At 34.6% G+C, this 24734-nt stretch overlaps 1 protein-coding gene across 2 annotated transcripts in view; it reads right to left on the bottom strand.

Moving 5' to 3' along the window:
* Positions 1-24734, bottom strand: part of SLC12A2 (solute carrier family 12 member 2) — a 109677-nt gene that overhangs the window by 22078 nt on the left and 62865 nt on the right. For both annotated transcript variants that reach the window (XM_036847195.1, XM_036847196.1), the window contains exons 11-18: positions 21691-21798; positions 20482-20605; positions 19340-19441; positions 17360-17515; positions 16665-16764; positions 12221-12332; positions 10588-10728; positions 76-182 (exon numbers count right to left, since the gene is read on the bottom strand). In XM_036847195.1, the coding sequence (XP_036703090.1) occupies positions 76-182; positions 10588-10728; positions 12221-12332; positions 16665-16764; positions 17360-17515; positions 19340-19441; positions 20482-20605; positions 21691-21798 (950 nt within the window). The remainder of the gene's footprint in view (positions 1-75; positions 183-10587; positions 10729-12220; positions 12333-16664; positions 16765-17359; positions 17516-19339; positions 19442-20481; positions 20606-21690; positions 21799-24734) is intronic.

Raw genomic sequence — 24734 nt, 5'->3', positions numbered from 1 at the left:
TTCAAAAACCAGTGCAAGCTTTCAAAATTAATATTTTCTGAATCAACTAAGTTACTGAATTAAAAGGATACTTACTGAAATAAGTTTATATACATATCCACATCCCTCATATCTGCTTGCAACCAATCTTTCTTAAATCCAAGGACAAGTGTGTTTGGTTTCATACGCCCAAGACCAGCAGCCTAAAACACAGAAAAAATACAACTTTAAAGATATGCCATTCACAAAATGCTTTTTAAATGACAATATCCTAATGGACAGCCTCTAAACATTTTTATTTTTAATGTGTTTTTATAAATTTATTTATTTTATTTATTTATTTTTGGCTGTGTTGAGTCTTCGTTCCTACGCACGGGCTTCCTCTAGTTGCAGCGAGCGGGGGCTACTCTTCGTTGGGGTGCGGGGGCTTCTCACTGCGGTGGATTCTCTTGTTGTGGAGCACGGGCTCTAGGCGCGTGGGTTTTAGTAGTTGTGGCTCACGGGCTCTAGAGCACAGGCTCAGTAGTTGTGGCGCATGGTCTTAGTTGCTCCACAGCATGTGGGATCTCCCCAGACCAGGGATCAAACCCGTGTCCCCTGCATTAGCAGGTGTATTCTTAACCACTGTGCCACCAGGGAAGTCCCTAAACATTATAAAATTGTGTACCCTTATCAGCAAAAATAGTTGAGCATCCAATGCATGCATATTTATAAATTATATATACATTAATCATATTACTTATGGTTAAACATACACAAAAACAGAAGATAAAATTAAACACTTGAAAAGTTCTAAATGTATATTTTGTACTTTTATGATTTATCAGAATTTTCATTTTTAGTAAGGGAAAGATGATGGAATATACTTAACCTTTCATAAAAATCATAACAATACAGTGGTATTCCCAGTTACATATTTTGCCATTAAAACCTAGAAGCAGAAGTCCAAATTGAATACATGCGTTGTTGGCTACAGTTCAGAATTCCATCAATTTTTTCTTGCAACTTCATGTAGAGTTGCAATTCAATATGCTTATACAAATATGCTCCCAGATCCAATTAATTTCTTCTTTTGTAATTTTTTAAAAATTAATTAATTTTTGGCTGCATTGGATCTTTGTTGCTGTGCACGGGCTTTCTTTAGTTGCAGCGAGTGGGGACTACTCTTCATTGTGGTGCGCAGGCTTCTCACTGCAGTGGCTTCTCTTGTTGCAGGGTGTGGGCTCTAGGCGCACGGGCTTCAGTAGTTGTGGCACACGGGCTCAGTAGTTGTGGCTCGCGGGCTCTAGAGCGCAGGCTCAGTAGTTGTGGCACATGGGCTTAGTTGCTCTGCAGCATGTGTGATCTTCCCGGACCAGGGCCTGAACCTACGTCCCCTGCACTGGCAGGCAGATTCTTAACCACTGCGCCACCAGGGAAGTCCTCTTTCGTAATATTTTAAAACACACTAAAAATTCTATTCCCAAGGTTGGGTACAGACATAAGATTTTTTTTATTATGGTAAAAGATAAATAAAACAGTTTGCCATTTTAGCCATTTTAAGATGTACAATTCAATGGCATTAATTACATTCACAGTGTTGTACAACCAACCCCACTATCTATTTCCAAAAGTTTCTCATCACCCTAAACAGATATTCTGTAAACACTAAGTAATAACTACCCATTCTTTCCTCCCTCCAGGCCCTGATAACACCTAATCTACTTTTGTCTCTATGAGTTTGCTTATCCTACATATTTCCTATAAATGGAATCACACAATATTTGTCCCTTGTGTCTGGCTTATTTCATTTAGCATAATGTCTTCCACGTTCATCCATGTTACAGCATCTATTAGAACTGCTTTCCTTTCTATGGCTGAATAATATTCCATTCTATGTGTATACCACATTTTGTCTATCCATTCATCTGTTGATACATGCTTAGGTTGTTTCTATCTTTTGGCTACTGTGAATAATGCTGCAACAAACACTGGCCTACAAATATCTGTGTGACTCCCAGCTTTTAATTTCGTTGGGTATATGCCTAGGAGTAGACTTGCTGGATATACAGTAATTCCTTGTTTAGACTTTTGAGGAACCACTAAGCTGTCTCCCACAGCAGCTGCATCATTTCACACTCCCACCAGCAAGGCAAAGGTTCCAATTTCTCCACATCCTCAGCAACACTTGTTAGTTCCTGTTTGTTTGTTTACTTAATTACACACATGCTAGTAGTGTAAAATGGTATCTCACTGTAGCTTTGATTTGCATTGCTCTAATGACTAACGATACTGAGCATTTTTTCATGTGCTTATTAGTTATCTTTATTTCTTCTTTGGAGAAATGTTTATTCAAGTTATTAGCCCATTTTTTAATTGGGTTGTCTGTCTTTTTGTTGCTGCTTTAGGAATTCTACGTATGTTTTGAATATTAAACCTTATCAGATATATGATGTAAAAAGATTTTCTTCCATTCTGTAGATTGTCTTTTCACTTTCTTGATAATGTCCTTAGATGCACAAAAGTTTTTAAATGTGATGAAGTCGAATTTGTTTACTTTTTTGTTTTGTTGTTGTGCTTTTGGTGCCATATCTAAGAATCCATTGCCAAATTCAAGGTCATGAAGATTTACCTCTATGTTTTCTTTGAAGAGCTTTATGGTTTTAGCCCTTATATTTAGATCTTAGATCCATTTTGAATTAATATTTTATGTCATGAGGTCATACTTAAGTTTTTATAGGTGATATACTTAAATCATTTTTTGTGAAAGATTAAATTAATTCAAATACTTACCAAGTGCTGACCATGTGCCAGACACTGTCATAAAGACTCTGGACAATTAGGGAACACAAGAAATAAGCCTAACCATGTAAAGTTTACATTCATTTTCAAAATGTTCTATCCATGCACAAGTTTCTTTCAAAAAATAAGATTATTTTTTCCACTCTACTATAAATAACGCTTTGCCCTCAGAAGACAGATAAAGAATATTTATTTTTATTTTAAAAACCGTTACATAGCAAGGTAGCCACTAACCACACAACATAATTTTGATTTTTTTGTGTTTTTTGGTAAAAGAAAACCAAGAAATATCTTCAAGTTTTATTGTTTTTTAATGAAGTAAGCTACAAGATGACCAGCAACTTCTTGATGGTACAAAACACTGTCAGAGTTACACCCTTTCTCATCACAAACTTTGGTCACAATCTTATTATAATTAAAAGGTTTTATTTTTGTAAAATTAACAGTAACATTCTGAGGTACTCTGTGCACTTCTGTTTTCAACTTCATTATTGTAATAACTTTCCCTTGAATGACTGAGTAAAGAAATTTCACATCTATCAGTCATCCTAAATCCTTTGTAAATTCTAATCAAAGTACCTATTCAGTTAGAAGTAATGTTTTCAGTTTCCATAAAACATCATGTGTTTTAAAGAAATAACATTACTGAAAATATGTCTTCTCTGGAACATATTCCTTTTGGCTCATAGAAAATCAGTTCTTCGTGGACTTCCATAATTGAAACTGATATAGCAAAATGCAGTCATCTGAAGCTTATTACAAATAGCTTCAGTTTCAATCAAAACATTCTCACCGTGTTGTTTTTTTGAATCGTGAGCAATGTTTTCTGTGAATCTTCCACCAGAACTTGCTGACAAGAAAGGCATTTAGTTTGTTATAATATTTTTCTGTGTATCATCATAACCATTTTTACTGTAGCAGAAAGAACAACTCTTTCCCCAATAGTATGTGGCTTTTTATTTCTGTCATGACTATTACATAAAAACATTTCCAAACATCATGGTTACCTAATTTAGTTAAGTACTGCCATGAGATTCATATTTAAGAAACACTAACAAGAAATGAAGGAAACAACAGCAAAGATCAATAAAACTAAAAGCTGGTTCTTTGAGAAGATAAACAAAATTGATAAACCATTAGCCAGACTCATCAAGAAAAACAGGGAGAAGACTCAAATCAATAGAACTAGAAATGAAAAAGGAAAATTAGCAACTGACACTGCAAAAATACAAAGGATCATGAGAGATTACTACAAGCAACTATATGCCAATAAAATGGACAACCTCGAAGAAATGGACAAATTCTTAGAAAAGCAGAACCTTCTAAGACTGAACCAGGAAGAAATAGAAAATATAAACAGACCACTAACAAGCACTGAAATTGAGACTGTGATTAAAAATCTTCCAACAAGCAAAAGCCCAGGACCAGATAGCTTCACAGGCGAATTCTATCAAATATTTAGAGAAAGCTAAAACCTCTCCTTCTCAAACTCTTCCAAAATGTAAGCAGAGGGAGGAACACTCCCAAACTCATTCTACGAGGCCACCATCACCCTGATACCAAAACCAGACAAAGATGTCACAAAGAAAGAAAACTACAGGCCAATATCACTGATGAAAAAGGTTGCAAAAATCCTCAACAAAATACTAGCAAACAGAATCCAACAGCACAATAAAGGATCATGCACCATGATCAAGTGGGATTTATCCCAGGAATGCAAGGATTCTTCAATATACGCAAATCAATCAATGTGATAAACCATATTAACGAACTGAAGGATAAAAACCCTATGATCATCTCAATAGATGCAAAAAGAGCTTTCAACAAAATTCAACACCTATTTATGATAAAAACCCTCCAGAAAGTAGGCATAGAGGGAACTTTCCTCAACATAATAAAAGCCATATATGACAAACCCCCAGCCAACATCGTTCTCAATGGCGAAAAACTGAAAGCATTTCCTCTAAGATCAGGAACAAGACAAGGTTGTCCACTCTTACCATTATTATTCAACACAGCTTTGGAAGTTTTAGCCACAGCAATCAGAGAAGAAAAAGAAATAAAAGGAATCCAAGTCAAAAAAGAAGAAGCAAAACTGTCACTGTTTGCAGAGGACATGATACTATATATAGAGAATCCTAAAGATGCTACCAGAAAACTACTAGAACTAATCAATGAATTTGGTAAAGTAGCAGAATACAAAATTAATGCACAGAAATCTCTAGCATTCCTATACACTAATGATGAAAAATCTGAAAGAGAAATTCAGGAAACACTCCCATTTACCACTGCAACAAAAAGAATAAAATACCTAGGAATAAACTTACCTAAGAAGACAAAAGACCTGTATGCAGAAAACTATAAGACACTGATGAAAGAAATTAAAGACAAGACAAACAGATGGAGAGATATACCATGTTCTTGGATTGGAAGAATCAACATTGTGAAAATGACTCTACTGCCCAAAGCAATCTACAGATTCAATGCAATCCCTATCAAACTACCAATGGCATTTTTCACAGAACTAGAACAAGAAATTCCACAATTTGTATGGAAACGTAAAACATCCCGAATAGCCAAAGCAATCTTGAGAAAGAAAAACGGAGCTGGAGGAATCAGGCTCCCTGACTTCAGACTATACTACAAAGCTACAGTAATCAGGACAGTATGGTACTGGCACAAAAACAGAAATATAGATCAATGGAACAGGATAGAAAGCCCCGAGATAAACCCACGCACATATGGTCACCTTATCTTTGATAAAAGAGGCAAGAATATACAATAGAGAAAAGACAGCCTCTTCAATAAATGGTGCTGGGAAAACTGGACAGCTACATGTAAAAGAATGAATACAGAACACTCCCTAACACCATACACAAAAATAAGCTCAAAATGGACTAAAGATCTAAATGTAAGGCCAGACACTATAAAACTCTTAGAGGGAAACACAGACAGAACACTCTGACATAAATCACAACAAGATCCTTTTTGACCCACCTCCTAGAGGAATGGAAATAAAAACAAAAATAAACAAATGGGATCTAATGAAACTTAAAAGCTTTTGCACAGCAAAGAAAACCATAAACAAGACGAAAAGACCACCCTCAGAATGGGAGAAAATATTTGCAAACGAAACAACTGACAAAGGATTAATTTCCAAAATTTATAAGCAGCTCATGCAGCTCCATATCAAAAAAACAAACAACCCAATCCAAAAATGGGCAGAAGACCTAAATAGACATTTCTCCAAAGAAGATATACAGATTGCCAACAAACACATGAAAGAATGCTCAACATCACTAATAATTAGAGAAATGCAAATCAAAACTACAATCAGGTATCACCTCACACCGATCAGAATGGCCATCATTAAAAAATCTACAAACATTAAATGCTGGAGAGGGTGTGGAGAAAAGGGAACCCTCTTGCACTGTTGGTGGGAATGTAAATTGATACAGCCACTATGCAGAACAGTATGGAGGTTCCTTAAAAAACTAAAAATAGAACTACCATACGTCCCAGCAATCCCACTACTGGGCATATACCCTAAGAAAACCATAATTCAGACAGAGTCAAGTACCACAATGTTCACTGCAGCTCTATTTACAATAGCCAGGACGTGGAAGCAACCTAAGTGTCCATCGACAGATGAATGGATAAAGAAGATGTGGCATATATATATATACAATGGAATATTACTCAGCCATAAAAAGAAACGAAATTGAGTTATTTGTAGTGAGGTGGATGGACCTAGAGTCTGTCATACAGAGTGAAGTAAGTCAGAAAGAGAAAAACAAATACCGTATGCTAACACATATATATGGAATCAAAAAAAAAAATGGTTCTGAAGAACCTAGGGGCAGGACAGGAATAAAGACACAGATGTAGAGAATGGACCTGATGACACAGGGAGGGGGAAGGGTAAGCTGGGACGAAGTGAGAGAGTGGCATGGACATATATACACTACCAAAGGTAAAACAGATAGCTAGTGGGAAGCAGCCGCATAGCACAGGGAGATCAGCTCGGTGCTTTGTGACCACCTACAGGGGTGTGATAGGGAGGGTGGGAGGGAGACGCAAGAGGGAGGAGATATGGGGATATATGTGTACGTATAGCTGATTCACTTTGTTATAAAGCAGAAACTAACACACCATTGTAAAGCAATTATACTCCAATAAAGATGTTAAAAAAAATTGCTTTAGCATATTATGCTAAATCCATTAAAAATAGTCATTAAACGTTACATTAATTAAAGAATGTTGATGACAATGGAAATGTTTATAATAAAATATTGGTTGAAAAAAAAAAGAATCACTGACGAAAGTGCCGAGTTTTGGCTTCATGTTCTAGATGGTTAGTTTTTAAAGTTGAGCTAATATTGATGGCTTTAAATTATCATTAGTTAATTTAATATCATGGCATTATACATATGTGTGTATATATATTTGGAAAGGGGCTACAGGACTTGGGTATAATTTATATTTTAAATATTCTTATTGGCAATGTTATTTCGGTCTACTTTTTGTTTAGAAAATTTTAAAAAAAATTGCTGTTTACCTCAAAATGTGGCTAATGAAGAAGAGGAAAGGCTTCAGAAATACTCAGCATATATTACAGGATAATTCTAGACTAGCTTTGCTCAGGAAAAAAGGTAGTTATAGCTACACTAAGACTAAATGAGATCTACTTGATTTAAAGGGCATCATGATGTAATCTGAATTTTTTGTAAAAACAATAGTTTTTTGCTAATTTAAAATGAATGTTTAAAATTGGATTGACAATCAAGTGGCTCCTGCCTTTAAAAGAAAAGAAAAGAAAAGAAAAATCCATTTAAACAAAGAAGTTAGCAGTGTTAATGTATTACTGCCAAAGGGCTCCATAAGCAAGTTATTGACAAGACTACCTCTCCTTAAAACAGTGAATCTCTAAATAAATGCTTATGATTATAACTAATAACTAGACAAATGAAGGGACAAAGAAATGAAAAGTCAGAATGTAAAGTATAGTAAAACAAACCCATCTAAAACAGCACCTCTAGAACTATAAAATAAGTCACTGTATAAAGAAATCAATGTCCAAAAAACTATTTTGACAAAGATTATAAACCTCTAACAGATATAAAGGCATTTGCCACTTTATGTAACAGGTTTCGAGAAGGTTTGAAGGAAAGAGAAGTACACTCAGTGGCAACTTACACTAAAATTTCAGTGATTAGTTCTAAAGAGGCAATTCACCTATCTGTAAGGATATTTTAAACAGTTCCTCAGACAGCTCTGCCACTGGAATAAACCATCTCCTGGGCATCTTTGTAAAGGGAATAGCACTTGCCAGGTTTACAGGGCAGTCTCAAAATGACACTGTTCTATGCATGCACCCTTTGCCCCACACTGGTGAAACTGTCATGACCCTCGGGGCTGAGTATGTTAGGCAGAGGAGAATGAATAAGGAGGATGGTTCCTAACGCTCGGCCAATTTACGATATCATCATTTATACCGCAGAAAACCTCGAGGGCAGTGGTTCTCAAAGTGTAGTGCCTGGACTGGACCAGCAGCAGCAGCGTGATCACCGGGAAACCTGTTAGAAATGTGAATTCTTGGGCCTCACCCTAGACCTACTGAATCACTGTAAAGATGGGGCCCAGCAGTCTGTGTTTTAGCAAGTCCACCACGTGATTCTGATGCAGGCTGAAGTTAAGAACCATTGCTGTAAGTAAATATTTTCATTTCCTTCATAACATTTATTAAATACATAGAGTAGTTATCAAAGTATTCCTATAAACTGCACAAAAGCAAGCAAGATTTACCCACTAGAAACAACCTTATGACCAGGGGTAGCATTCCGTTTGAAATATTTATATATTTCACATACAAAAGCGAATAAAGTAATAAATAATCATGTATCCACCACTCAGCTTAAGAAAATAAACTTCACAAATACACATCAAGCACCCAATGTGTCCTTTTCAAGATCTCCTTGTATTTTTACTATATATTCCATTATCTAGGCATATATATGTATGAATTTTTAAGTTACATATTTTAAAAAATTTACAATATCTTCATATTACTCATGTTCTTATTTTAACTTGCTATTTTCCTTAACATTTCTGTCTGAGGTTTATCCTCATTGATATGTATAGTACCTTTTCACCACTATATGGAATTCCACTGCATGATTATGCCACAATTTTCAATAATGTGATTAATGGCTGTTGAAGTTACTTTAATTTCCTTTTCACTGTAAGAAATGATAGTGCTATGAAACTTCACATAGCCTTCCTCACATGTGTAAAATTTCTCTGTGGTATACACTTAAGAATGGAATGTCTCAGGATATCCACACTTTTCAAAGATGCAGAATACTGCCAGGTTGCTGTCCCAAGCGATTGTCCAGTCTACATTTACTACAGCAGTGCAAAGATTTCCAAGTGCTCTACACCATTTCTAACACTTGGTATTGGCAGACCTGATTCTGATCAATCTGACGGGTATGGAATAAAGCTGTACTGTGGTTTTAATTTTTACTTCTGTCATTTAGATTTCCTCTTCTTTGCATGTCTTTTGCTCTTCTTTTTTCCTCTTATAGATTTAGTATTTCTTTATATATTGTGGACCATATTCTTTTGCTGGTAACATTACCTTCTTTAGGTCTGTGGCTTCATTTTTTGTTTTCATGCTTTCTTTAGAAGCCCAGCTTTATAAATGTTAACTAAAAAATAATTGGTTTCTTCTTCATAATTCAACTTTTTGTGTCTCATTTAAAAACTTCTTCCCTAGTCCAAGATCATAAAATTATTCTCTATTTTCTTCTAAAAGCTTACAAATTTTGCCTTTCATGTTTAGGTCTTTAATCTATCTGGAAATGTTTTTTTGTTTGGTCTTTATAAGGATGTGTTATATATTTTTTTCACATAAATAATCAATTATCCCAGCTCATCTTTTCAATGTCACCTCTGTCATGTATTAAATTTCCTATATGAGTGGCTCTATTTCTACTTAGTTGAATTGTCTGTCTCTACTTCAATACCACAATGTCTTAATCACTATAGTTTTATGCTAATAAGGCTTTATATCTGGCAAAGCAATCTCACTCCCACCCCTTATTATTCCTGAGGAATAGCCTAGGCTATTCTTAACCACGTGCTTGTCAAGTTTTAAAAAACACAAAACAGAAAGGGCCCAGTGACAGCACTGAGTCCCCCACCTCTATTTTAACAAAGCAGCTCAACAATCGACACAGTCAATGGGCTTTTGCTTAAGCTTTCTTTTGAAGAAAGAGGTTCCTATAAAAATAAGTTGGCAAACACTGTCTCCCTACAACCTTTAACGGTTGAAGAAACTGAGTTTCTGAGAAGTTAAATAACTTGATTGGTCCGAAATCCATAATAAGGAAGTAGCAGTGCTAGCATTTAAACCTAGGACTGATTCCAAATCCCACATTCTGGTTACTAGGACACACACAAAACCAAAAGAGAAGTCTAAGTTTAGCACCAGTAAAATAATAGAAATATAGTAGGGAATTAGAATTTTTAAAAAATTAAATAAGGACTGCCATTACTTAACACAACAGGGAGTGAATGGGAACTATCTTAGGAAAAGGACAGAAATAGGCTAAGATAATTCACAAAGAGGTTCTTCACTGTCAGCCAACACAACAGTATTTCTGTAACTCTCAAATTATACAAATTGTAGTATTTTACTTCAGTAAAGATAGTTTAAAGATTTATGATTTTTATTAATGTGAATAATGAAACCTGGAATAAAAAAGTTTTTGAAAGCTTACACAAAACTAAAATACTGTCATTTGAAAGATGTAACAAATTTACCTGCATCAAATATTGTGCACCCTCTCTCAAATCATCTGCATGTACTGGAGCATAAAAAGCCTTCATTTTGTTTTTAATAAGCCATCGCTGATATTTAGCTTGATCAATGGACATCTCTTTCATAGCTTGTCTTCGAGGGCCCTTTAAGGTAAAAAATATTAATAATGTCTTTAACTGAAAGGTAATCTATTCCCCTTTTATAAAAATCCTCCTGTTATCTTGGTTTAAACAAGGTGTCTAAACATGGCAGTGGGGTGAGAAGGGAAGTATAATGATAGCGTTTCATTTTCATGTCAGTGAATTCTTTCCAATAAAGATTATGAAAAGACAGTGTTGATGGAACAAAGACACAGAGGGTGCCAGTAGAAGGAAGAAGAGGAGAGGAAGAAACACAGACTTTGAAAAATAAATGTTTTGATACTAGTAAATGAGAGAAATTATAAATTATTGAAAATGGAGAAGAGATTACACAGAGAAAAATAAGAGCCTTCTGTTTTTCTATGGAAAGTTTCCCATCTTGTTTTTTGTTTGTCTCAAATGTCTGAGTTGTTAATTCTCAGAAACCTAGAAGTATCATTACAAGTCAAAGTGAGCTATATAAATACACTTTTTCTTTGTACTTCTGTTAAATGATGAAATGACACAAGAAAGGAAATGAGCTTTTTCAACTTGCCATTCTATTTTGAGCCTTGTAAGCAACACATAAAATGTGTTACATGTTTTACTTAAAATGTATTAAAAAAAATGTAATAATAAGATTAAAAGTACACCCTAATTATACATGAATAAGACAAGAAAAAGTACAATTTATCTTTCCTAGTAGAAAAATTTCCCCTTTGTAATTTCTTATGCTCAAGACCCCAACCTGAATTGATCTACGTGGAGATAAACTGTGAAACTCCACAGGTCCTGAGTGGAGTCAGTGTCTCACTGTGTTCTTCCACTACCCTACATACACACACACACGCGCGCACACATGCACACTCACACGCACGTGCACGAACACTACTCACTTTGCTACTATACAAGTAGAAGATCAACTCTAGCAGGGGCTGAGATGTAGGGCATATAACACGCATTTCTAGCACCAAAATAAAATGAACAGTAGAGCCTGAGAGATAAGTTAATCTGGCAAATACTCCAATTTCTTATGCAGAAAAGGTGATCCATCATCTAGTAATTGTTTTCAATAGCCAAGATGCCAAAAACAAAAAACTACTTTTGGATGACTGTTTATCCCTATTTTTAATAATTTCCTTACTCATGAATAAAACTAAAATGAATGAGCAATTAAAGGGTTTGAATTTGGAAACTCAGCATTCACTCTACTCTTCTTACATATCAGATACTAGATATCTACCATGATTTGTCCACCTCCTCCAGCCTCTTTTTTTTTCTGATAAGTATATGTTCCCAGTATTCTCAGGACTTTATGAGATTTATCAGCAAGAAAAAACACATACTGAATTCCATTTAGGTTCCTTAGTTATCGGGAAGTAATTTTTCTTAGCCAAAGCAATATAGTTTGCTAAAACCTACTCAAATTATTTCAAATCCAGAAAGCTCCACAAATTACAAATGATATACACAGAGTGAAAAATGTTTTAATATAGAAAACAAAACTAGTACTTACCACATGTATGTGACCACAGATCATCAAACCAACATTTTTTGTGAAATCATGAACAAGATGAAGTAAAGCTGGGCGTGAGTTTGGAGCACCTGTCATAACAAGACACTGTGGCCTAATTTAAGATTAAAAAGAAAGAGAAGTTTAGGGTTTTGATAACATGGACATGATTTTAAGTCGCTTCTCTAAGAATATATTATTACACTAGACACTCCTTTATGCAACTGTCCTCAAGACAGGCCACAAGATTCTCACAGAAGATGACATAACTAGGGTTCCTTGGTACGTGAGAAATGCAGAAAAACAAAACCTTCTTTGAACAACCGTCATACCAAATGTCCTAAATTAATAGGTAATATTATACATCAAGATTCTGGGAGGCACTACAGAAAGAAATGACCATGCTGGTTAAAAACATGTAACAACTTTTCATCTTATAAAGGAAATAAATATTCCAGTTCTTCCACAGAGTCCACAAAACTTCCTTAGAGCATGGCCTTGCCTTCATGTAAAAAAACAGGTCACTTTCCTTCTTAGCTTGATCACATCATACTTACTTCTACTTTGTAATATCAGCCCTCCCTAAGCTAGCTTAATTTTAATGACGTCATATGAGTAAAACCACCTGTGGTGAAGAAAAGGTTTCTATTTGAACTAAAAGTTTTAATTCTAATTAATTATGATGAAAGCCAAAATTGAATTCAATTGCCTTTGCAAACACAAGACAGTGGCAAGACTTTCATGTATTTTTAACTCTTGATTTTTGTTGACGAGAAATAAAAATCAACCTTGTTTGAGGAAAAAAAATTCAGGTATCCATTTTATAAATTCAAACAGATTCAGAAAAAAATTTTTTTTTTTTAAATTTTGATTATTTTTTAAAATTAAGTTTTATTGGAGTATAGTTGCTTTACAATGCTATGTTAGCTTCTACTGCACAGCAAAATGAATCACAACAATGTGTATAATTAAAACAAACTTTAACAAAGAGCAAATAGACTAAAAATTCTGACTCACCTACTAAATTGTTAGGGTAGTTCCTAACTATACTTATAAAATAAGCAGGAAAACCTGAATAAAGACCTAAAAATGGTACTAACTCATTCAGAATTTTCGCAAGCTATCTGAAAAGCCAGTTCTGCTTGGGGGAATTGCTTTGGGGCAATCGAATACGAAGTCCTCCTCTAAGGCCCAGACTGCTGGTAGTGCAGTCTCTCCACCTGAGCTTTAGCAGGAGACATGGCTCCCCAGCTAAACACTGCATTTCCTAGCCTTCCTAGCAGCTACAAGTGGCCCTGTGACTGATTTCCAGCCCGTACGATGTCCCTAATTCCTTGTCCTGTCCTTGAAAAAGGAAGCTGGCCACCCTCCATACTTTTTTCCCCTTTCCTGTAAGCTAGGCCGTGGCGGTGGGGGGGGGGGTCATGTCTTTGACCACATGGACAGAAAAACACATCCTAGGGAATGGCAGACTGACAGATAAAGGAACGTGTAACTTGAATGACCAAGTGAAGCCAATCTACTTATCAGCCATGAATATCCATCTACCTCTGGACTCTCACATAACACTGATATCTATCTTGTTTAGCCACTTAATTTTTTCAGCTTTTTGTTATGGTAGTTTAACCTATTACTAAAATAACCTATTACTGAGGGAAATGAACTTGTAATCCCTATCTTTACTATCAATAAATAGTAAACACACCACAAAGGCATAATTTGGGTGTAATGTTATCATTCCAAAGAAAGGTATAGAACAAAATATATTAGGGATTACTTCTAGTAACAATGACAGAGTATGAACATCTGCCTTCATCTTTACTCCCTCCTTAAAAATCTCCATAGTATGATGGGATTTTTGAAGTCACCAAAAATATGGAGAACAGGATAGGACTGTAATTTAATAGCACTGAAATTTTGAAAGCCAGAAAGCAGATGGAAGAAAAATAAAGGATTTGACAAATCAGGAAAAGGCTAAATTACAAATGAGCATAAGAGAAAACTGTGAAGCCACCTGTTTTTATACCTAAGAATCAAAATGCCTAGGACTTAGAGACAATAGATGTCTCTGGAAATGGCAGGGGTAATATGTTAAAGAAACTAAAATAAGAAGGACTGATTTAAAGTTCGCATAAGAAGCACCTAGATGAACCCAAATCATTTCCATCACTATGATGGGCAGCTGTCCCTGTCCCTCTCCAATCCTGTTAGGCTAGGGCTTATTTGCTAGAGAGACCTCTGGTCTAAGGGCATAAGCAGCTACTTTAAGTAGGGGAGTTAGGGGAACATTTACTATACGCTGAACCCTGAGATCTCTGAGCTGCCTTCCCACTTGGCTCTCAGAACTCTGGTAGCCAGAACTTTATCAACAAGCAGAAGATTAAAAGATTCTTATCTGAGAAATCTAATCAGATCAAAATAGAAAACCTTTAAGATGACTTAAATTTCTTAAAGAACCAGCAAAGCCACATTAATCTACATTAAGGGCTTCACTGACAAGCCCCACCCACCAATGCAGAACTTCCCTGGCCCAGGATCACAGATACTTCAGACAACGCTAAATCTAAGAACCCAAATTAAAGAGGCAGGAAATAGTGAGAAAGACACTTCAAGGAAATAGAAACTATGAAGTGAAGAAAACAAAATCTTTTGGCAAATTTGGTGAACGCTGAGATAGTGATAAATAGAAATTTAAACAGGAAAAAAAATTTATTGCCTACATAGAAAACAAAAAGCCTGTACAGGAAAAAAAAGCAATCATAATTTACTACATGGCTGAGCTCTTGAATCATGCTTAAAATGTCATAATATAAATATCAAGTCTAATATAATCAAAATAATGACACAAAAAATACCCAGGGACGGTGGAGTAAAGGGAAGGGTGCACATGTGTGGTGGGCATACATGAATGAAAGAAATCAGCAGATAACGCCTGAAGTTAAAACTCAAACAATACAACAAGACAAACACTCTTTTTGGGAATATGAAGTAAACATTACACGATTCAGTTAAAAGTGGTTGCCTATGGCATGAGAGAAACAGGGATTTGAGAAGTGGGGCAATTGCTAATTTTCATGACAAACCTAAGTTTTTCCTCTTTAAACTATGCTCATGTATAATTCTGATAAAAATTTTAAAACACTTATTAGAATAACATTTTAAAAAAATTTCCCCATTACTATAATAAGCCAAAGCAATAGTTTTTTATTAATGACAAATTAACTCTGACTCTTGGTCATACTCTCAGCTCTGGAATACAACTTTTTACATAAAGGAATGATTTCTATTTTCTGCCATAGTTGGCATCAACTAGTCAAAATGTTCAAAACGTGCTGCATTTAAAGTTTTCCTCCCAGGGCTCTCATTTCTTTTTCTTCTTCCAGTTTCTCTCTACTCCAAAGCTGAAGATCTGTGGTCTCTGGAAAACTTTCATTCTAGAAGAAAGTTGGCGGCAGAGCGGGGAGGGGAGAACCCAAAGAGTTAACAAAAAGATATACAAAGATGTTTCTTCCAGGGAGAAATTTGGTAGAGCACTTCTTTTCTGGCACGTATCCACTCTGGAAGTTTTCTTTAAAAAAGATTTTGCCTTTTGGTTTACTGAAACAAGAAATTTATTTCTGTGATTACTGTGCAGAAGCCAGTGAGAAGTGATTACTCATGACCGCGGAAAGTCACCTGTTCAGAACCAGGCTTACGTGAACAGTATGAGAATGGCTGTCTAATTATCTACTGTCTAAAAATGACAAGCCTACTTTTAGCTTGGTATAAGTAATAATATACAATTTCTAAGAATCTATATAAATAAACAATACTCCTGGATTTACAACAGTGCTTTAGTAACTGAATCTCATCAATTATTAGAAGCATGTTAAATTAAGGAATAGTTTTTAAAATGATAACTGATAAACTATTACAAGATAAAATATAAAGTAATTTATTGAAGAAAGTAAGAAATACTCTTCACTCTAAGGCATTGGTTCTTTATCACTAAAACTGGTTTCCAGTACCACAATGAGAATGAAGCCACTAACATGAAAATATTTACTGCCTTAGTAAAATTGCAAAAAGGGGATTTTTATGAATTTCATCCTCAGTAGTTATATAACTACTGAGGCCACAGAGGGGAAAAAAAATGGCCACAGAGGGGGAAAAAAACTTTACTTTATGATACCTACTATTTAAAAGTTTTCAAATGAGAGACCGCCAAAACTTTCACAACATTTTTGCAGGGTAGATGATAATTTATCTCTTTGTAAAATGTTGATAACAAGAAACCTCAACCTTGTTTTTGAATAAACTGCTCAAATCAAACCAAAACAAGAAACAATACCCTATTCTTTTAGAGAAATTTTCATGAAATATCAGCATATGAAAATGTTACTGAACAATAAAGGAAGAACTGATTGCCACCTAAGACAAAATGTTTCTATGTTACCTTATGACTTACCTGAAGTTTTTCACATGGTCTTCCACTCCAGAAAGACGAATCGAATGCTGCAGTGCATTCAGGTAAGTCAGGGCTTGTGTGGAGGATCCCCAGTTCACATCTGTGGGAAGACAGTATTCAGGCAGCAGCTTAATACCGGTTGTAACAAGTCATCAATAACAAGTACTTTCGCATTTAAAAAGTCAATTGCTAAAATAAACTACTGTACTCAGGACTTTCAATAGTTCAAGTTCATGGCATGAAATTAAGACAATGCTAATCTGAACTACAATTACATTTAAAAAAAAAAGTACAACTTAGAAAAGACTGGGATGATAGGGCTGCAGACACGCTGTGCGTGCAACTCAAAATGAGCCTTTTACAAATAAAGAAAACATTTAAAAATTACTGCTTATATAGCCAAAGGTCTAAAAGGAAAGAGGCAGATCTATGATTGTTATAAAGTACTATTTATAGTACTGAACAGTTTAAGTTATTTGAACAGGCAAATTTTACCTCTTACTGAATAAAAAAACAGTCTGGACACAAATGATGATTTTAGACATTTGTTACTTTAGAGACTTAATAAGCATATTAGAGAAATAATTGTTTCTGAGATGGTTAAAACAGTATCTTCTTTGTCCATTTCATTTCTAAAGCCACCATTCTAATCCAAAACTTCATTCTCTCATACTTGGATTACAAAACGTAATTACCTGGTTTTTTGTAGGTAACGTAAATGTAAAGTCCAAGAACTATCACATACGTTAGCAATGCAGCCCACCAGTTAATGACAAACATCACTATGCAACAAAGAATTGCTCCAAGTAGTGATATCCACATGTTGTAGTATTTGAAGGCAGGGCGCCATCCTAACAATAACAAACAAAATAGATAAATAAAAGTCACTTGGATACCTCATCTGCTTTAGACAGTGGTACATACGTATGCACAAAATAAATTTCTCTGCGGCTGCTACACTAAAAGGTCTTTAAATGTGAACTATAAGGCTAATTATAACAGTGAAGTCATAGACCATTACTGATCACAACATCATGATTCTTGACCGCCATGAAGTGGGCACATCTATTTATGTCCACATTACCCTATCTTACTAGTTCTGTATTCAAAAAATTCCTTACCAAAAAAGTATAAATCAACTTACCCCAGTGAATGCTAAAAACTAGAGAAGATTAAAAAATTAGGTTTCAAATTGAGTACTTAATAGTGTGGTTTTATTTTCTGTGTTTTAGCAGGAGACACATCTATATCCTAATGAATGTATAAAACAATTCAAACAAACTGTTCTTCAGAATCATTAAAAAATTCATCTACTTGCTAGAAAAACTGTGAGTTGACTATAGAAACATACCTTCCCATTTGGGGAAGTATTTATGAATTAATAAGCTCACTCGAAAAACTGTTGAAGACCGTGTTTTAAATTTTCATTCATAGGTAATTCCAGAGCCCAAAATACTATTTTTAAATCATTTCAATAAAACTTATATTCTTTTCTAAAATTAAACTTTTAATTTTGAGATAACTGCAGATTCACACAAAGTTGTAAGAAATAATACACAGAGATTCCGGGGACCCTTTACCTAGTTTCTCCCAATGATAACATCTTGCAAAATGCTATCACGATATCACAACTAAAATATTAATACAGTCAAGATAAGGAAAAGTCCAACACAAGGATCCCTTGTGCTGCCCTTTTATAGCCACACCCATACCCACCTCTAAAATTTATATTCTTAAAGTAAAAACTGAAGCTAAGATGTTTGTGTCCTAAGTTCCCATACTTTATCTTTCCTTTTCTGAGAAACTTTTAGACCCTTAGAAGGAACAGTGCTTTTGTTCCTTATTTCCTTCTCTGATGTCCAATTGCTATCATGGTTTATAACAAAACCCATAAAAAATGTATATGGAGTAATTTTTCAGTTGATAAAGACCCCTTATATTAGAACTCCACAGAACTCATTGTGTTAAAAATATTCCTGGATAGGTTTATATCATAATAATGTTCTTAGAACTGAAATAGCAATCAGCTAAATAAATAATAAAAACAGAAAAAAGCAAAGTAATTCTTTCACAGTGTCAGAATTTAAAATTAATGCTATTTTAAATTCTTTGAAGACAAGAAACAGGCATGATTTAGCAATAAACTTCATGATAAAGAGATCTTTGAAGACTCAATTTGACTCAACTATAAAGGCAGAGTGAAGCACTAGTGAGCTAATTCTCCACATGCCATCTTTGAAAATGTGTTAAAGTTTTGTTTTCTTGGGATTCCCTAGTGGCGCAGTGGTTAAGAATCCGCCTGCCAATGCAGGGGACACAAGTTCGAGCCCTGGTCCAGGAAGATCTCACATGCCGCGGAGCAACTAAGCCTGTGCGCCACCACTACTGAGCCTGCGCTCTAGAGCAAGCGAGCTACAACTACTGAGCCCACGTGCTACAACTACTGAAGCCCACGTGCCTAGAGCCCGTGCTCCGGAACAAGAGAAGCCACTGCAATGAGAAGCTCATGCACTGCAACGAAGAGTAGGCCCTGCTCGCTGCAACTAGAGAAAGCAACAAAGACCCAACACAGCCAAAAATAAATAAATAAAATAAATAAATTTATATATAAAGTTTCATTTTATCTAAAAGCAGACATTACCACATTTACAGAACTTTTAAAAAAAGTAAGTCACCTGGAGATTTTGCAAGTGATGCATGAAATACTGAAAAATTGATCAACGCATACGATGCAAGGAAGAAGTTAGAGATAATTGGAGCAATGACATTCAGTTCAGCTGCAAAAGAAACATGAAGCATATTTAACTGACATATTAGACCTTTTTTTAACTCTTCAAAACTACGAATTATTTCAAACCTTTAGATAACAGCATAGTGAATACTCCTACATCCACAAACCAGATTTAATGAATTTTGCCATATATACTTTATATAGTTTAATTTTCAGAAATCATACCTAATGTACACAGTAGAAGCCCCCTTTATACCTCAACTCATCAAAGTTGGAATATTCTTTCCAGTGACATTATTTCGTTTTACTACACACATATATGGTCCATAAGCATTGTGTAGCACTGTTCTGGGTGTTTTAAAAGTTACGTAAATTATATCATACTATATTATCATTCTGCAATTTGTTATTTTCACACATATTATATTTGAGATTCAGCCATATTAATATATGAAAACCAAGTTTATTCACTTTTTTACTACGGAATATTATTCTGCAGCTTCACTCTTCTGTTGATAGGTACTCAGGTTGCTTCCATTTATCACTATTATAATTAATGACACTAAGAATATTCTTATATATGTGAGTTTCTATAGGGTAAAAACCCCTAAAAAGAACTGTTGGATCATAGGAAACTTAACCAAATACATTCTTAAATATCACATGAGAGTTAGTTTCCGGTAGTATAATCAGACTTTTAATAAAAGTCCAAGGTCTTCTTTAGCAGTGAAAGACCCATTAGCTTCCTTACAATCAGAGGCAACAGTACCAAAAAGTAGATCGGCGGAGGTTCTACCTTCATGAAAGACACTGGAATCCTTTTCCTTATGCTATTATCATATTTGTTTTAGGGACAAGAACCTAAGAGTTCCCTCTAGCCCTAATGGAGAATTAGTGATGGTAAGAATTTTAGCAAATATTTAACAAGTGCTATTATTTGCATTATTTTCTAAACACTCTTTCCTTTGATCAAAAAGAAACTAACTTAGTATTGCAGGCAAAGTAACATTTTGTTTATAATTCAGTGTTGACAGCTGATACTATAAATGCACCAAAATCTACATTAGCGTACGTTTATAGACTAACCAATTAAGATGAATCCAAGTGCAATTAAGAATGTTAAGATGTAGCCACGAAGAGGTTCATTATTTTTCCCATAACCTTTAGCAAACATCTGGAAAGCTGGGTAGATGTTGTCCTTACATAAGGCCTAATGAAGAAATGTAAACATTAAAATGAAATATATCGAAATAAGACATACAGATCTCCTTACAGTTACAATAGGTTAATCAGGAATGGAACCCAAGTTTCTAATTCTTGGTCCTCTTTCTTTCCCCTCACGCTGCTTCACCTACAAACTGTAAAGAGATTCAATCATTTCTAGCATCAGAAAGACAGGAGGTTTAGAATACACTGAAGTTTTTATACATTTTATTCCACCCCAGGCTGAAATTCTTATATGAATAAAGAGTCAAAGGAGCAGGCATACACATAGAAGAAATGTGGAACCTTGAGAAGTATGACAGACGTGTGACCTATTTGAAGAAAACCAAGTCCAAATCCTAGACTCAAAACAAATGAAAATCCTAATTATAAAACATAATCACCTTTCTTAAAACAATACTGAAAATAATTTTAGTAAATATTCTACACCTCTACTGTACGAACTAGCTACAACAAAAAATTAAGAACAAACAAAAAGAACAAAGGAAATTAAGAACAAAGCTGCAGAATCAATATCTCATTTGTTTTAGTAATAAAAAGTATTTTCTATCCAGTATCAGCCGTTTATTTAATGCTCATTAAAGGGAGACAATGTCTATCATTTATTATTATATCCTGAGTACCTAACATAATGTATAGCACGTATTAGACATTCAAATATTCATAAAATAAAACATTAATGTTGGCATTATGCTAATAGGAATAAGATACTTTAATTCTTTTGATTTATGGTCTTGGACTATACTTTTTATCCTTGTTAAGACATTATGAAAATTTATGCTAACAGTATGTCCATAAAGCAAAAATTCATCACCACTTCCAGAAAGACAACTCAAAAATTACACCCTGAGAGTAGATATAGGCCAAGTGTTTATATATACACATCCACATTCATATGCATAAAATTAAATATGCCACTCTTGATATATGTGTTTGTATATATGTCATATAAATATCAATACATGGGCTTGATAGAAGTAAACAAATAAGTTAAAAATATTAAAAATCCCATATTGAAATGTATTACCTTAACTGCCCCTTTAATAAAATTTGTAACGTGAAAATACTTACCTGAAATATTTTGGGCGCACTCACAAGGGATGCTAATGCAGAAGAAAGAGTGGCTGAAAAGATACCTGCAGAAATTAGTGGTGCAAAGCCTGACACCATGCTCATTACCTTAAAAAAGTGACAAAAATGGTAAAATAAGTCTTACATAAAATTCAAAAAAGAACACAACACTTCATCTTTCTTATTCCTATGAAGAACACTAATAGTAATTCTCGGAGAAATCTGATAAAAATAACAGTAGTAAACAGTAATAATGGTTACGTGCGTTACAAACTTCTGAAACTGATTTACCACCAGCCCTAAATGTAAAAAAAACTTTTTATTTTGTAAAATGTCAAAGGCACACACAATGGCAGAGAGAAGAGCACACTGAACTACAAAGTATCCATCGCTCAGTTTCAACAGGGCCAATATTTTCATTATTGCGAATTAAACCCCAGATCTCATTTCATGCATAAATGTTTGTGTGTACCTCTAATGCGTAAAAACCTTTAAAAACTGTAACTACAAAGTCACTGTCACAGCTTAAAAACTGGGTAATTCCTTAACAGCATCAAATACCCAATCACATTCAAAATCCCCAAATTATTCCTCCTTTCTTGCTTTTTAAAAGTTTGTTCAAATCAGGATCCACAAAAGGATTACATTTACATTTGGTTGATACGTCTCTTAAGTCTTTTTCAACCTACAGGCTCACCCTTTCCTTTACATTTTATGATTTTTATGTCATTTCTCCTAGAGAAACCCCACGCTCTGGATTTTGCCGATAATCTCCACTGCCTTGTTTAACTTGTTCCTCTCACCTCTATTTCTAGTCAACTGGTAGGTAGGTAGATCTAGACAAGTTGATCAGACTGAGGTACAAGTTTTCTGGCAAGAGTATTCCAAGGTGGTTTGATATACTTCTGTCAGGAAGGTTGTTTCCTTTTTTTAATGTTAAGATAGTAGATTGGTATTGTGGTTATGTTTTTTGTTTGTCTTTAAAGAGTACTTATTTATTAAAGCTAAAAGTAGAAATATCCAGCTGAAAGGATCTAACTCCAGGATTTGCCTCTAAATAATCTAGGAAGTGGGGAATCATAAATAAAACAAAATTAGCCATGCGCTGATAACTGATGAACTTGGAAAATGTGTATGTTAGGTACATTATATTGCTTTCTCTATCTTTGTACATGTTCAAACATTTCCCTATGATGAAGTTTAAAAAAAAATGGATCACTAACTTAGACGATGAGAAGGCAATCAAATAAATCCAAACAGAGGAGCACTATACAAAATAAATTGCCTGGACTCTTCAAAATGTCAACATCCTGAAAGGTTAAAACAGGCAGGCTGGGAACTCCTCTAGATTAAAGAATTTAAAAATAACTAAAGGCCATGTGTGACACCAGATTGAATCCTGGATCTGAGAAAAATTGATCTGGGACATTACTGGAAGAAGTGAGGAAGTATGAATATGGAATATATATTTAGAGAACAGTATTTCATCAACACTGAATTACTTGGGTGGGAAAATTTACCGTGCTTGTACAGAATGTTTTAAATACTTCAATCTGATTGTCATGTTGTGATGTCTATAATTTATTCTCATATGTTTGAGGAGAAAAATACTACACATATATATATAAAGATAAGGAAAATGGGGCAAAATATAAACTACTAGTAAATACGAATGAAGGGCAGGTACACAGGTTTTCACTGCACTGTTCCTTGTGAACCTTTGAAATCTGTCAAAATATTAAATTGATTTGGAAGAGTTGTTTAATGGATTCAGGTACTGTCAACTTGATCTATGCATTATAAATTTTACCAGTACTGAATGATGATCACCACCTAGATTCATTACTTCATTAGTGGAGATTTACCTTTCATTTATATTGACCAAGAACATGCCAACTGAGACCAAGGAGATAAGGAAATCAGGTTTTAGGCTGTTTATTATACACTTGCCTATAATTTAATATTAAGCCTGACGTAAAACTAGCTCTGGGCACAATCCCTGGCCATAATACCTAAGTCTGGTTTCATGTATACATAAACCACCTTGTTTCACTTAAATGTCTCTCCCTGCATCTTTCAGAAGATTTAGGTTTAAACCTGAAGAACATATTTAAGAGTTTTAAGAAACATTAGCATTGACTTCTCTGAGAATCTCCGGGAGAAAAAACTCATTGAAAAGATGATTTTCTATTCAGCCTTTTAATTTAGTAGTTACATACACATGATACATTTTTCATAATCACTATTTTTACACAGTTATTATTTAATGCTAGATTATCTAGCATTGCCAAATCTGTCCTTAGGGAAGGATATTATAAAGGATAGATAAAGTGGACCAAGATAAAAATAAGCAGACTTGACTTCTGTTATATATACTTATCAGATAATACAAAATTCCATGTCTGTCTGTAATGCCTTCAAAGTTAAGTAAGTACAAAGGCAGGAGGTAAATGAAGAAAAAAGGGGAGAAAAAAGAATATGATACATTGATAGATTAAGCCAAAACTGACACCAGCAACATTACATATAACCGCAACATTTCACCTTTCATGTTTTGAGGAAAAGATTCATTTTCTTTTCTTCCATCACCTCTGAATTAAGATAAATAATGCTCCATGCTTAGCATCTAGAAACTATGCTTCTATGATTTGCCAAGTTTCCTGTTTTCTAGTTATACATTTATCTAATAACCTTTGTGTTTCCCACCATTTTATGGTAAAATATGAGTAGCAAGTAAATGAAAATGCATTCAAATAATAGTAACATCAGTGTTGTCCAAAATATATAGTGGAAACAAAGATGAAAAACAAAAGATGGTCTGGTCTTTAATAAGGGGGGGATAAAAGACAAAAGTCTAATAAAAGGTAAAAAAAAAAGTGGCAAGTAAAACAAATGGTGAGATTTTGTGTGGGGAATGTGTGTGTGTTGACGATTTAGGGTTCAAAAAAATCTTCATGGAATTGGGTTTGAAGAGCAGACAGATTTGGACATATAAAAAGAAAAAGCCAGTGCATTCCAAGCAGAGTGAAGCACCAAATAAAGCA

This window comes from Balaenoptera musculus, chromosome 3, assembly GCF_009873245.2.
Source record: "Balaenoptera musculus isolate JJ_BM4_2016_0621 chromosome 3, mBalMus1.pri.v3, whole genome shotgun sequence".
Lineage (NCBI taxonomy): Eukaryota > Metazoa > Chordata > Mammalia > Artiodactyla > Balaenopteridae > Balaenoptera > Balaenoptera musculus.
This window is presented reverse-complemented; position numbering and strand designations above follow the sequence as displayed.